This window comes from Amborella trichopoda, chromosome 7 (genome assembly GCF_054954075.1).
Source record: "Amborella trichopoda isolate Santa Cruz 75 chromosome 7, AtrichopodaSantaCruz75HAP2 v2.0, whole genome shotgun sequence".
NCBI classification, from domain to species: Eukaryota; Viridiplantae; Streptophyta; class Magnoliopsida; order Amborellales; family Amborellaceae; genus Amborella; species Amborella trichopoda.
The window spans coordinates 34,225,432-34,240,942 of NC_142342.1; the positions used below are offsets into that span (position 1 = coordinate 34,225,432).

At 34.4% G+C, this 15,511-nt stretch overlaps 1 protein-coding gene and 1 long non-coding RNA gene across 42 annotated transcripts in view; both read left to right on the forward strand.

Annotated features, from left to right (window-relative positions):
- Window positions 1-784: 784 nt before the first annotated feature.
- Window positions 785-7,312, forward strand: LOC148781363 (uncharacterized). Its single transcript, XR_016059720.1, has 3 exons — window positions 785-1,060; window positions 2,176-2,492; window positions 6,685-7,312. It is a non-coding gene; the product is annotated as an uncharacterized LOC148781363 (long non-coding RNA).
- A 2,543-nt stretch (window positions 7,313-9,855) lies between these two features.
- LOC18432942 (ARM repeat superfamily protein) overlaps window positions 9,856-15,511 on the forward strand; it is a 98,111-nt gene continuing 92,455 nt past the window's right edge. For 17 of the 41 annotated variants that reach the window (XR_016059722.1, XR_016059721.1, XR_016059724.1 and 14 more), the window contains exons 1-4: window positions 9,856-10,102; window positions 10,188-10,278; window positions 10,378-10,432; window positions 10,630-10,761. Coding sequence is in view for 11 of the 41 variants with exons in the window: in XM_088872588.1 (XP_088728714.1) it covers window positions 10,063-10,102; window positions 10,188-10,278; window positions 10,378-10,432; window positions 10,630-10,761 (318 nt within the window). In the remaining 30 variants the exon portion in view is untranslated. Of the gene's footprint in view, window positions 10,103-10,187; window positions 10,279-10,377; window positions 10,433-10,629; window positions 12,713-15,511 lie in introns of those variants that run through there. The other 24 variants (XM_088872593.1, XM_088872596.1, XM_088872601.1 and 21 more) reach the window with 10 other exon arrangements.

The window sequence follows — 15,511 nt, forward strand, 5'->3', positions numbered from 1 at the left end:
TAAGTTAATAATATAGTAAAACTTATATTGCCAAATGAAAAAAAGAAAAAGATAATTTCTTTATTTTTTTTCTTTTTTGCATCTTTAGTTTTGTTAATTTATCAAAATAATACTTACTTATAAATAAATAATGTATATTAGTATAAGTAAAAGTAATTTAGTAAATGATATAATTAAAAATAAAAAATATAATAAATAAGTTTTGGGGCTTTGGTTTGATCCATAAATATGCATAATGTATTCAATTAGAATAAGAGAAAAATATTTATATTTTTGTATTCACTGTATTGTTTCTCAATTATTTTTATCAAATAAGACCAATAAAGTAAGTCTATCTTCTCTCTCTATAATTATATGAAGATGGATCTATTAGAAGCCCCTCTCTCTTCTCTATAATTGAAAGTCTTCTTAAAATATTATTTCAAAATAAAAATTTATTTTTATAATTAATAATTAATTTATGTTCAACGCACATACATATCACTAGTTTGCATAAAGCACAGAAAATTCACAACATAATCCATTAACATTGGTATTTGGAATTTTACCAAGAGAATAATAGACCCGGGTACTAGAAATAATCTGCACATATAAATTTTCAAAATATGAATTGACAAAGGAAATAAATGAAATTATCAATAATTCCATTGTAGGCTCCTCCATCCCTCTAGAAGACCCCCACCTCCTCTCTCCCTCTCTTGTTCCTTCTCTCTCTAGATGGTTCTCTTATCTCTCTCTCTCTCTAGATCATTCTCAATAGGGCAGGGGCAGTTTACTTAAACCGACTTAGTGCTTGGTGAAAAGAGGTTCACATGGTCCCTTCATAACGAACAATGATGGGCCATGTGTTCCATCGTTGGCCCATCCTAAATCATATGGATGGGCAGGTAGTTGAGTTTAACCATTTAGGCCTATTCTTGTGATTGTTCCACTATTGCTCTCTGATTTGAAAGGGTTGATAGCTATAGGTTTCTCATACTTTAGAAATCTGAGAATGACCTTGTTCCTGTGCATCATCGAAGGACGAGACCCGGAGTGGGGTGTGTAAAGTCCGGTTGAGGTAATTTTCTTGAAATTTATTTTTTGTTTATGCAGCTATATGTTTCAGATTCCACAATCAAGTTTATACAATTTGTTTGTGCAATAAAGAGTTATGAAAATGGCAACAAATGAGAATCTTTGGGTTTTTTTTTTTTAATAAAATTGTTTCTTATTATGTATTTGGACCAATGTACGAAAATATTAACCGGAACGGTTAACCGGGCATAGGTTGGAAGCGGTTCAACCAGCGTAATCGGTAAACCGAACGGTTCAATTGGCCTAACCGAACAAGTCTCAGGCGATAAAAAAAGTATTAAAAATAAAAAATACAAAATAATCTAATAAAATATGAAAATTTATTTAACGCATGATTAAACAAAACACATCTTGAAAATTAATGAAAAAATAGATTTTAAAGAATCGATTTGTGCTTAAAGGTATTTTGAATTTTTTAAAAAAGATGGGAAAATTAAAAATAAATATTAATGGCCAAAAAAATTTCCAATCTTTGCCAAAAATGATAAAAAAATAAATAAAAAATGCATTACAAACAAAATCCCTTTATTCGAAATTTTAAATAATTTTTTTTTTTTTTTTAAATACTTGGCCGGTCCACCAAAACTGGCTAAAGAGACCGGTTCCGATATAAACGGGCGGCTAGAAATTGAACCGCTTGATTTTTTCTACACTGATTTGGACAGCAATAAGCATTTCAGGTGGTAAAAAAAAAAAAACCATTTTAATCGATATACACCGGCCAGGGTTACATAGTCTTACTTTCAATCTTTTCTAACCGTGGGCCTACCTTGCCTATTTCCATGCGGCACTTGTCCAATGTCTATAGTATGAACAATATCGATGATAAAGATGGGATTTTTTTAATGATTTGTCTAATATTATAAATAGGTCCCAGTTGTCTTCGTGTAAGACTAGGGATTATAACTAAATCAAAGGGGCCAAATGAATCTAATACTACTAATAGAATATTGGGAAAAATTACAAAAACCCCTTAAAATGGGCTTCTTACGCACTTTACCCCAACCAACTGTTCTTAGCAAACACCCCCATACAAAATTTCAACGAAAATACATTTTCCTTACATAACAAATTATTTCATTGGAGATGGTGGTCCAGCATTTTAAACAGGCAGTCCGGTGATTATTTTTGTTGGAATGGCCGGTTCGACATTTCATGGTGCAAGTCCGACGATTATTTTTTTTGCTGGAATGGGCGGTCCGGCGTTTTGAAGTTGCGGTCCGGCATTTTGGAGGGGCAGTCCGGCGTTTTGATATGCGGTCCGATATTTTGAAGGGGCCGGTATTTTGAAGGGGCAGTCCGACATTTTGAAGTAGCGGTCCGACGTTTTGAAGTGAGCAGTTCAACGTTGTACAAGTGTGGTCCGGCGTTTCCTTTTATTGGGATCCGAAAATAATTTGTTACAAGAGGAAAAGGTATTTTCGTCAAAAAAAATTTTTTTGGTATTGGGGGTATTTGCTAGGAAGCATGATTTTTTGTGGGAAGTTGCTAGGAAAAGTTGGGTGGGGAGATTTTGCAATTTTCTGTAATATTTCTAGTGATGACATGCTTCAATAAATTCACATTTGGGTATAATTTTGACTTCCCCTAACGTTGCTTTAATATATCTTTAAGAAAGCCTCATCTCTTATTATACTTATATTTAGAGCACGCAATATGGATATTGCATGTGGACTGAAGTGTTAGGCTCGTGAGTTTTGAAATACTTTTGTGCATTTATAAAGTATTGGGGATGATATCTAATATATAACCTCCTAGTTCGAATGTGCATTAACCTTGATTTTCCCTTTTATGAGACTTTGATGAATTTACAACAATCACAAGACACTTTGATAAATCGACTCCTAGTTTCACTAATGCTCTGGTGAATATGAAAATAACTTTAATGATTCTACTTCATACTTTTCAATATACGACATAGATTGCAAGGCACCTCTGTATTGGTTCAAACCACTTCCTTTTTGGTTTGGGGTATATTTTGCCTATTAAAGTCATTCTTCCGATGTTTTCAGCATTTAAGCCCTGAATAGAAACACAACCCTAAGTAAAATCATGGAAACCTGCCCAAATCCTAGATTTAGGCCATTCAAACCGTAACTCTAGGACCCGGCTCCAGCCAACTTCATAAACAAAAATCAACTTCTTGTAGTGGTCAAAAGCGCTAGATGTGAAGTTCCTAGGTATCTTTTTCTTTTACCATGGTACTTTCATTCAATCAGGATAGTCAACTTGAAGGTCAAGGAGAGCCTTGATCTAGGTGTCAGGCCTAAGGGCAGGCTTTCCATGTTATTCGTCTTCTTCTTTTTTCATTATTATTTGATATGCTTTATTATTTTCTTTAGTTATTCAGCTTTATTTTCTTCATTCGATCTATTATTCCTGTTTTCCTTTGTTATTTTCTTTATTTCTCTTAGTTACTTCTTACTTTTCTTTAATCATTTTCTTGCTTCATTATTTTCTTTAGTCTTTTCATTATTTATCGTTACTTGCTTAAGTAGATCCATTCTTTTGTTCTCTTTATTTTCTATTTCCTTTATATTCTATGTTTATTTCATAATGGATTTCACACTATCTAAGCCGGCTCGGCCACAAATCTATAAACAATAGGTCTTTTAGAGTGATTTATGTGTAGATCTAAATTTGACGGGACCCACCTCGAACAACTCATTCAAATAACTAAGTTTATGTATGATCTTGGACGGATCGAACTTCTCTTCATCTGGTCCGTCTCATATTCGCGTGTACACAATATGCAATATGAGAAGTCCACCAGTCTATCATTTTGTGGAGAGGATTTAAAAAGGCTTATAAACCTTTAACAGCATGGTTTTTGTCCTCATCAACTTTATCTCAGTCTGAGAATCCATACACTGTATCAGATACGTTTTTGGAATTTCATTATTCCAGCAGACTATTATGAAAGTGAGCATATTTTTTTTTTTTTTTGGAATTTTCGGAAGAAATACAAGATTTAAACTAACTTAAATGAAAACCTAAAGAAGACACCAAATTCCCACCATGTTTCACTAGTGTGAGAGACAGGCACAAATCAAGGACATGTCCTGGGAATGGACGGTGGAACGCTATGTTGAAGCAGCCGCCCCCCTCACCACCGATGCCGCAACCAAACTCATAAAAGAAAATTTCTATCCAACTCCGTAGGTACTTGAAAAACTAACACCAAAATATTGAACAAGACCATCCAATCTTTGGACAATATGTGCCTGAAGGAGCAAGCATACAATACACTCATACAGGAGGACCATGTGAACCTATTCCTTTGGCCGAAAGACCTCTTTAGGAGTATTTTCTAAATCTAAAATTTTGGGATGTCCTTTGTAGCCACTATATGAGTTTCTTAGAAAAACTGAATTTTCAATCTCCAAAAACCTTGATTTAGCGGTTAGATAGTCTCCATTCAATTTTATTATGTTAATTTTTTGAAGCATACAAAGAATTGATATGTAGGGGCGAAAAGAGTTGGGTCGGTTCATGGACCCAAACAATGAACTCGGTACCGTTTGGATCCAATTGACCTATAATCTAAGCCAGGTTAAGTTCGATCATACTATCCGGCCAGATAGGGGTCAACTTGACATGACCTTACCTATATATAAAAATATGTATCTTAACTTTGGAAAAAGTTTAAAAAAGGTTAGACACCTAAGAATGTAGAATTAAGGTGCACCTTAAAATCCTGCAAAAAAGGTCGTTTTGATGTGGGAAAAACACTGAATTGATAATCTAGACATCTTTATGTATAGATATGGAGAAGAAAAGAGATTCCAAGTCTTAAAAATAGTACATCTTGCAATGCATTATCTAGACGGTCAATTTTCAAAATTTTCATGCGTTTATAGATATGTTTGATCTAAACTATTTTTGGAGTTCAAAATTTTATAATTAAAAGTAAACATAGATTCTCGCACCACCCTAAAAATTTTCAATACCAAAATTACATCTCATGACAAAGTTTGGGGGCACACGTGACTTTGATTGTTTAAGATTGTTGCAACCTTATGCAAGTTAGGATCCTAGTCCGTGTCCAATTGACTTGGACCCATCCTAGTTCAAGTCAAGTCTAGTCTAATTTAGACATAGTTGAGCTGGTTTCTAGTTAGGGTCCTCTAGACCCACCCCCATTTACGCCCCATTGATGTTTTTTTTTTTTTTCCTAGTTATAAATATTTTGAGGTTTGTTTGGGATAAAAAGTACAAGGGACAAGACTTTTTTTTTTTTTTGGCCTAAGGAGCATGTACCAGCATCATATATTTATCATTTAGCAATTTAAATTTGAGTGAAACTTTATTTGGGTACATTAAACCAAAATTTAAAAAATCGTTGATCTAGATTGGAATTACCCGATTCAGATAAAAATTTGTTGTAGCTAATCCGATTCCCGTGATATATCGAGAACCAGGGGACTCACCTCTTGAACCGACTGGCTCTCTGACAGAATCAGCCGGTTTTATTAGAACATAACCCTTTTTTTTTTTGGAAGTTCACATATTTTAATTTTTTTTAAAAAAAATAACAACGGCAGCCCACCCCAACCTTTTTTTGGATGTCGTGAAATCATTAATCCCACATGTACCACCCAATCAAGAGAGAGAATAACTAAGCAACTTGAGCACGTGGCCAACAAGTAATCTTAAGTGTATGCCATAAAGAAATTTTAGACAGAGAGAGAAGAACTCTTTTAGAAAATCATTGTGCTCCACATAATTATTGTGGTGGTACTTTCATTGTATATATAATGGCAATGATGTAATATATACTTTTCTATCTTGTTACATGTAATATACACTTTCCTATATTTATCTCAAAAGGAAAGAGTAATACACTTTCTTATCTTGTTTGAATTTTATTTCTATTATGCCTAAAGCTTTTATAGAGCCTTAGGCTTCATGAAATCCTTGTTGTAGAACTTTATTTTTTGCTTCACTGTGTTTATGAAAATCCCTATTGTGGAACTTTATTTTTTGTTTAACCGTGTTTATAACGCAGCTTGGGTAGAAAACCTTTTTTTTTTTTTTTTTGCTTCACCATTTCATGAAATATATTCATGATATGGGCTTTTATAATGTCTTTGCTTTTTTAAAACTCTCGTCTCCCACCTTGCGCCTCTCTCTCTCTCCTCCCTCCCCCCAACCTTTCTATCTCTATTTTTCTACTAACCACCTTTTTCTCTCTTTACAAGGTTCGTTCCATTAATAGTTATACTAAAATCAATTCCACTAAAACTCTCCCTCTCTCTCTATTAAGTAGTGAAAACACAATTCCATTAAAATTTTTTTTTTTCTCTCTATTAACAGCCTCTTCCATTAAATTGTTTTTTATAGATTCTTTTAAAAAATCAAAACTCCTAAATCTATACAATAATAAAATAAATAAATTGAGTTAAAGATTCATTTTATTGTCATGTTGCATTTGAAGCTTTATTTTGATTATAAAATGAATTTAATAGACAAAAAACACTTACCATGAGATATATTATTTTTAACATAATAACGAAAAGCATAATGTAATGGACACTATTTCTTTTTGTAACATAAAAAATAGACTTCAGGGAAATTATAGTGTTTTTTTTTTGAAATTTTTTTTAGGTTGAAACCGATCGATCTGGCCGATTCTCCTATCTAAATCACCAATTCATTGATTCGACGCAATTTTTAGGGTGGCCATTCTCGATCTCCGATCTGTTTTCTTAAACCTTGAAGGTCACTATGATATTTCAAATCTGGTTTAGATAATAGACTCCAAAACCATTATATGTTCGTGTCAAATGGAGAAGAAAAGATCAAAATACGACTGGGAAAAGTAGATCAAATCCAAGGCCTCTGAGGTGTACGCCACGCTGGTTCTGTCTGTATACATGCGAACATGCATGCAACCATGTGGCAACAAAGAGGAACGTTGGGTAAGACTACCACCCCATTGCTCCTCGAAATAACGAAAGAGCCCCTGGATCTTTTCTCCGCACATATTTTGGTTCTGCGGGAGGAAATTGTGCATGTGCTCTCTCGGGCAAAAGGCTCAACAAAATGAGCTTCTCAATTGGATCCATTCTAAAATTGAAAATGTCTCCCTACTCTATAGAATATATATAATTTCCCCTCTCATCTTCTAGACCTCCCCTATTGTATAAAAGATATATACTTTTCCCTCTCATCCAACCCTTCCAATTTAGATCAAGTGAGCCAATGACTATTTGATCTAGATCCGATTCCTCATACTATATATATATATATATATATATATATATATATATATATATATATATATATATATATATATGAAAATGATCTGAGCCTGTGAGCTCACAAGTAAAAATGAGCCCAATGGTCCATATTGAATTTAGACCGATCTGACAACCACGGATGTCCGATAGTGTTTGAATTTTAATTTTTTTTTTTACAAATCCAAATCACTTAAAATTTTAAGCTTGTATTCATACAAATAAGTGAATTTTCGAAAACTATCAAAAAAATATTTTACATGAAAAAAATAACCAAAATACTCCTTTAAAATTTCGGGGTATTTTGATCAATGTTTTTTTTATGAATTCTTTTTTTTTTATATTTTTATTAGGTGCGACTTGATGAGAAGAATACACACCTAAAATTTCAAGTAATTTAGAATTGTAGAAAAAAAATTAAAATTAAAATACTACTGAATACCCTGATCGTTAGATCTATCCAGATTCAATCTAAGCCGTTGGACTCATTTTTTCTTGTGAGCCCACTGGCTCACAAGATCATTTTTCATATATATATATATATATATATATATATATATATATATATATATATATAAACTATATGCATATGAAATTTAGTATGTGCCATCATCTAGGTACACTTAAAAACAAATTTAATTTTTTAATAAAATACAATGACCAAAATACCCCTAAAACTTTTAAGGGTACTTTGATCATTTTATTTTATTGAAAAAAATAGTTTTATATTTTTTCATATGTAGGTTTAAGAGAGGAGTGGATGCACAAATTTGGGTGCTAAAATGTATTGCAGAAAAAATAAAATAAAATAGTGTAAAGACGTGATATTGTGATTGAGATTATATCAACAGTCTATTCAGAGTGGAAGGTTGCATAGGGGAAAGTATATAAGTTTTATAAAGATAGAAAGCATGCCCTTTTGAAATACGCAAATGAGTAGTTGGAAAAAAAAAAACAAAGGACATTGGGTTTTTATTAACATGTACTCAGGTCTTGCTATCTAAGCATATTGTACATTTTGATTTCTATTTTGAGATATGAAATCTGAGAGGGTGGGGTGTGTAACAAAAATTTAGAATTGTCTTTTAGAATTTGAGTTTTGTTAATGGTACATCCATAATATCTATATTTCATATCTAATGGCGATCATAACCTCCTTATAATGAAAAGAAATAATCATATTTTATACTTCATCTTTTCTTATTAATTAGGTTGTGAACTCTTTCTAGCACCTCTATGATGTACATTCCTTGTCTTTCATATAGTGACTTGGTTAAGCACGTCACAAACTTAAAATTTGATGATCTTAAAAACATTTCATGCCAAGGTTCCGTCTGAAGAAACAAATATACATTTTTGCTCCCACGGGTGTTGCCTCTCTCTTGGAGTTGTTATAGCTCACTAAATAAACTAACTTTCTTCCATTTTCCTATATTGCTTCCATTCGCTTATTTTAGATCTCATGTCCCTTTTGAGCAATGTTTTTTTATTTTATTTTGGGGCGGTAAGTTCCTTCAAAACTTGTAACCATAAATAAGCATTTTTCATGGTTGTCCTTATTCATTGTCTGTCTCATTTCCCATTGTCCTTGATTGATCTCAAAATCTCTTTAGGTAATATATACTATAGTACAAGAAGGTCATAATCATCATTATTTGTTGAATGTGAAATCTAACAGGTTGATATATGTGATGTTTGATTTGATATCTAATAACTAAAGTGTTTGTGTGTGTCACCCGTTGTATACTTTCTAATTTTATAAACCAAATATCAATAGATTGCAATTTTTACTTGGCCCAAGTTCTAGGAAAAAAAGCAAAGTTTCACTTCGAAAGCTCATTAGACGATGTAGTTCTCACGTATGAACCCCCATGATGGCTCGAAAATCTAATTTTACTTATGATTATGAAATTTGAAGTTCCAAAAATGACATATATTTTACAAATCCATGGATACTATAAAATAAACGATCTAGATAATCTATTATAAGATATGCAAAAATCCTTATTTTTTTTATTTTCCAACAAATTTCAATTAGATATGAGGGCTTTACTTTTTCTTTTCGTCGTTGGCTTTGTTTTAACCTTTTGCTTCTCACTTTTTAAGATACCCCTCGAGAGTGCATACTGCTTAAAATAACCTTTCATGATCTCAAACATCTTACACATTGTTTAAAAACTTGGTGATTTCCTATCCGTATTGTTTATTTGGATGCGAAATCAGTTAGGATCGAATAGGTTTCCATAGTATTATAGCTCTCAACCTGTTCCCCCAAAACATCATTTTCAATTTTTTTTTTTTTAGTTTATCTAATATTTTATATGGTCTCATCTAAATCCCAACTCTATAAACTTTTATTTTAATTTGATTTAAGTTTTTTTAGATCATCAATCCAAATGACTTGAAAACGATCCGGATCGTCGATCCGACTCACAGAAATGGATAGGCTTTGTTGTCATTACGATTAAAATAAGGTTATTTGAGCGTTATCTTCGTCCTCGTTCAATGATTAAGAGAAAATTACATGAAGTTAGCGGGAGCCGGTGGGCCTGAAGAGAGAGTAATTGTTATTTGGCAAAAGGAGCTCTCTTTCTCTCCCTCTATTTTGTGGAAAGCTTTCCCATTCTCTCTCTCTCTCTTCAAGAGAGCGTTTGGCAGAAAACTTACCCCTCTCTACATCCCTATCGTTACAAAGAAAGCAAGCACTTTGTGGAAAAGATTTCCTCTGTCTTTGTCTTCTAAAGCCATGGCTGCTTCCCCCTTTGAACCTTCCCTTCACCAGCCAGGTTCTCATTTTTTCCTCTATTTTTATCATTATTTTCCAATGATTTTTTTGTAGCTTTTTTCTGAAGTTTCACTTTACTGGTTCAGAGGCCATACAGGTTCTGGTCGCTTCTCTAGGTGATGAATCCCCATTGGTGAGGGAAGCTGCCATGGATGCACTAAAAGAAATATGTCCCCTGTAAGGAACCAAAAGGACCCATCTTCTTCTCATTTTAATTCCAAAAGATATGTTTTTCTCGTTTCTCTGTGTACTAATATGTCCTTGTTTTGTCATTAGGAACCCATTACTCGTTCTGGATTGTTGTTTGGGTGCCGCTCGAGGTGGAAGAAGAGTAGGTTTTGCATTTTTGAAACTTTGAATTCATTTCTGTATTGGGTTTTTTGTTGTTTTTCCTTTTGTGGTAAAATTTGATGATTTTCGTGTTCTTCCTCAAATTGTTTTTTGATGATTTTCGTGTTTTGTTTTTTATTTACTTGTGTTTTTAGTTCAAAATTTTATTGGTTTAATGGGTTTCTGTTGCTGAATCAGAGATTTGGAAATATGGCTGGTGTATTTAGGACAATGGCATTTGCAGTTCATGTTATGGATGAGAGAGACATTGATCATGCATTCTTGACCAAGCTGGCGAAAGTTGCGACAACAGAGATGATCTCTTCTAAGGTCGTTTCTTACCCACTTTGCCTCTTTTGGAGCATTTTGCAAAATCAATTCTAAGTGAATGGAAGTGTTCAATGATGTTATATGCCAACCCACTAGTACCCAACGTTACGATTTTGGTATCCCATAATTAGAGAAACAAAATGCAACATTTTGAGTGACACTACAACACAAATGCATTTTAGATGAGAAGTAAGGGAGAGCGGGAACTGTCACACGTGTATGACTAGGCTCGACTGTTTTTTTTTTTTTCGATCATATATATGACTAGGAGGAGCCCTCTCATCGGTCACATAAATAACCTAAGCATCAGATGTGTGCAAGTATTTGTGGATGAATGCAGGAAACAGAGGAAATGAGTTAAGTTATGAGAGTTCCTTCAAGAGTTTTCTTGAAGCATTCTTGGGTTTTACATTTGTGGGGAAGATTTGAGAATGCACGCGTTGGACCTAATGTCAGAGAGACGGAAAATTAGAATTGCACCATGGTGAGAGAAAATGTCGAAGTGGATGAATCACGCTACCATGTCTACTCTTCGTATCTATTGGGCTATCTAATTTCTTGTTGTGGCCAAGGTCAAGGGGTGCAATGAAAATGTGATGAGTTTCAACTAATGGTGGAAATCAGACTGTGCATACTTGTTTCAAGTAATGAAGGTCATCAATCAAATGATTGTTGTAGCTCCAGAGTTAGATAACTAAAATTTGTGGGGTTTGTTTCATGGTGGCTTTGGCATTGTGGCATTCATACTCTAGCCGAACAATTGGAGGGCATTTGATGCGGACTGCTTTTCGAAGCCAGAACTTTTTACCCAGATATCTCTTTTGGAAGGTTTCAAACCTTGAATTGACGATCTCTTTGAGATATACAACCTCATAATTTGTCTTTTTGTGATCATAACATGATAGAGTCAACATGGGCAGGAGTTCTTTGCTTGGAGTGCATACTTCCCAAGAGACTTTGGAACAGTTAGCTGATTTGCTGGGATGCAAGATGGGGAAATTCCAGTGTAGATATTTGCGCTTTATCTATTTGCAGGAACAACAAAAGCATCTGTGCACCATGTGATTGAAAGGGTGGGAAAAAGGTTGGTCCCTTGGAAAGGTATGTTTCTTTTGATGGTTGGTAGTGCAGCATTTACTGAGGCAACTTTGAGCTCCATCCCTATATATTTTCTCTCTCCTATGAGCTCCACTTTCTGGAGTACAAAAGTTGGGGAGGATACAGAGGCAATATCTGTGGCAGGGGGAAGAACGACATGCCCAAAATTGATCTAGTCAAGTTGGAAGATGTTTGTAAGCCTAAACAAGTAGGTGGTTTAGGGTTAAGTATGTGAAACAAATCAACGAGGTATTGCTAGGAAAATGACGTTTTGGTCTTTTGGAGAAGGGTAATTAATGCAAACTATAGAAACAAAATTGAGGAGCTAAAATGCAAAATATAAGAAGGTATTTGAGGACATCAAGTTATGGCGTGGTATTTCATCAGCGTCAAAATCATTTTGGGATGGGATTTGAATCAGAATTGGTAGTGATTATCAGACTTTGTTTTGGAGCTATGGATGGGGTGGGGACACACCTTTTCGAGGGCAATCCCCTAATCTTTATCGGGTGACCCAAGCACGGGAGGCAAGGGTCTCCGAATGCTATAAAGGGTTTCTTGGGCCATGACATTTAAAAGAAACCTGGACGATTTGAAGACTATGGAACCATGTGTGCTTTTTGACTGTTTGAACTCAGTTTGTTTACCCAGACAAGGCCTTGATAGACTTATTGGCGATATGAGTCTAAAGGGAAATTCTCAGTGCGATCATATGCCCATGCCCTGTCCCAAGGGGTTTGGAGCCCCTCCAAAGGGTGGTTGGTATGGTACGTTCCCATTTCTCGGATGCTATGCTTCAGATGATTGGTAGTCTTTGACAAAGTTCTCACGGCTGATGATGTGAAGCATAGAGGTATACAACTCCCTAATTGGCCAATGATCTTGCTGAATCATTAGCTTAGCTTACCTATCTATCTAGGTAGATAGGTAAGCTGATAATGGGGCAAGGATCTTGACTAAAGGATGTGAGCCTTTATCATGTCCAAAATTGGCCAATGATCTTGCTGAATCATTAGCTTAGCTTTTTTCTTTTTTTTTGGGCCAGGGTTTCCCACCAATTTGATTTTTTTTTTGTTTTCCACTCTTTATTCTCCTACTACTTACTTCTATCCATATGCTCTGCTTGGAGCAACTTGATGTAGCAGTTTCACCTCAAAGACTCAAAAAGAAAAAAACAAAAAATGTATGATCCTCACTTCTCTGGGCTTTTCTTAATTCAGATATTCAAGCTTCAAATTTTTGTTGAAATTTTCTGAAAAAATTAGCTACAAGTTTTATTTTCCTTGGTGTGTTAGGTTTCTTTCCTTATATTATTGACTCTTGGACACCCTCTAGAAAGATCAATCTTCTAGCAGATTGTGGACCCCATAAATTAGAAAGTCAGGTGTTTAAAATTTTCACAAGTTGGTTCCTTCATTGTTTCAAAAGCGAGTTTCCTAATTTGTTCAAGATTCTAGAATATCTTTTTCCATGTTCTGTATGCCCTCCCTAAAACTATAAATGAACTAGTTATCTATTTTTGAAAAGATCTAAAAGATTAAGAAGTTCAGGAAAGTAGAGCTAGCTTATCCATAGCTATTCAATAGAGGGATCCAAACATCTATAATTACTTGTGTACGCTTATAATTAATTCAATTCAAGTTGTGTAATAAAATTTGGGTTTTAATTGTGGCGGGACTTCACCTTTAGAAGAGAGATTCCATCACTCATTTTCTACAGATAGTGATTCTATAATTCTTGCATAGTTTGGAAGAGTCTCTCCAAAGGTTAGATCCCCTCTTCTTACCTTTAGAATAGAGATTCCTTAGATCTTTTTCTAGAGATAATGATTCTATAATTCTAGCATAGGTTTGGAAGAGTCTTTCCAAAGGTTAGATCCCCTGTTCTTTTGGTGGAAAGATTCCCTTGGACCCTAGCTTGTAAGAATAGATTTTCTACCTGTGTAAGCTTGGAACCTTTTTTTATTCCTTCTTGTAATGCACATCCCCATCTAAGATTTTCACAATCTAATTCATGGCTTATTGAAGCTCATTTATATACTCTAGCCTTGTCTCTCTATACTTCAAGGAAACTAGCTCAAAGCTAACCTAACCATTTGACTACCCCTCTTAGCTTCAACCCAACTTTAAACCTAGATTTCTTTGGCAACCATCATGGTGTTAATTTCCAGCAAAGTATTCCTACCCTAAAATTCTTGAGCCAACTCCTAAAAATTAGAAAATTGTGAACATAAATAAAACTACCAAAGAAAGAAGTAAGGAAAACTAGAACTTTACAAATACTTGGATACACTTCATATTGAGAAAATAAAAAAGAGCATATTACCTCTCCTTCATGGCCAGGTTGTATTGCACAATGACAAAGATGTTTAGCTCGTCATGCTCTTGCCTATTTCTCTTATTTGTGTGGACGTGTTGGAAAATGCTCCGGTTCTTCTTTTACAGCCACTTGTACTACACATCTTGTAGAGTATACGGACATCAAAAATTTGAAGGTTGTGGATCTTCCCACCAAATTGTATCCACCAATCCGCTTAAAATGAAAATTGAATAATATATCTTAAAGAATTAGAGATTAGTACTTAATCAGACTAGTAAACATGAGACATTTTGATGACTAATGAGTTAATAAAAATAAAAATAAAAATAAAAATTAATTACCTAGGAGCATTTCAACATGTAAGGCAACTACCACCGTTTGCCCATATAGGCCTAATGCATTCTGCTATGCACACATTTTCTTCCTAATCTTCACTTGCATATGTCTGTCTGGGTAGTGGTTAAAACTTTTCTATCATGGTGTACATACAATGCCATGGTAACCTCGAGATGGGTTGAAAATGTGGCCTTGTTATGAAAACATTGTGGGTTAAGATAATAAGCACTTGCATTTATAATGTGATGCTGCTCCTTATCCCATGAATGATCAATACTTTTCCAATACTTCTCAGAAAGGCCCGTCTTGTGCTTAAAACATTTGCAATTTCCATTGTCCATTGTCTCGTATATGTACCCCAAGATAGGTCTAGAATCACTATCTGCATTTGTCAAAACCTTCACCAAGGGCTTTGTAATTCGAATTACATTGACAACATTTTTCCAAAACTGAATAGTCAAAACAAATTCTACCATCTCCTGCCTTCTCATCTTCTTAGCCCTTATGGAATCCCGCAACTTAGCTGATGTAATCATGGATCTGAGGCCATCCTTTTGCTGCGATGTACACTGTAAAGTGAGGAAGTTTGTAGTAAATCAAGTAATGGTCAGCCCATATTTGTTGGGAGTGGGAGCCGGTACGGGAGCTGAAGTAGGAATGGGATCTTTGGATTTGAAGTTCCCTATCTTGGGAGTGCCTACTGTATGTACATTGGATTTCTTAGAAATACTTTGTACGTACATATATGCTATTTTTTAAAAGCGATTTAAAAATTGATTTAAAGAAATCAAGAAATGTATAATTCATTTCTAGCATCATTACACTTGCAAAACGAAAGCTCTATAGACTGAAAGTCCCATAAAAAATTGAGAAAGGTTGGACTTAGGGATCACCTTAGTCCCTTACCTAATGAGACAAGGTGATTCGCTATGTTCAGTATTTCTCTCGGTTGTTGACAACCTTGGCAATTGCTCTCTTTGAGACCATCTAGGATTAG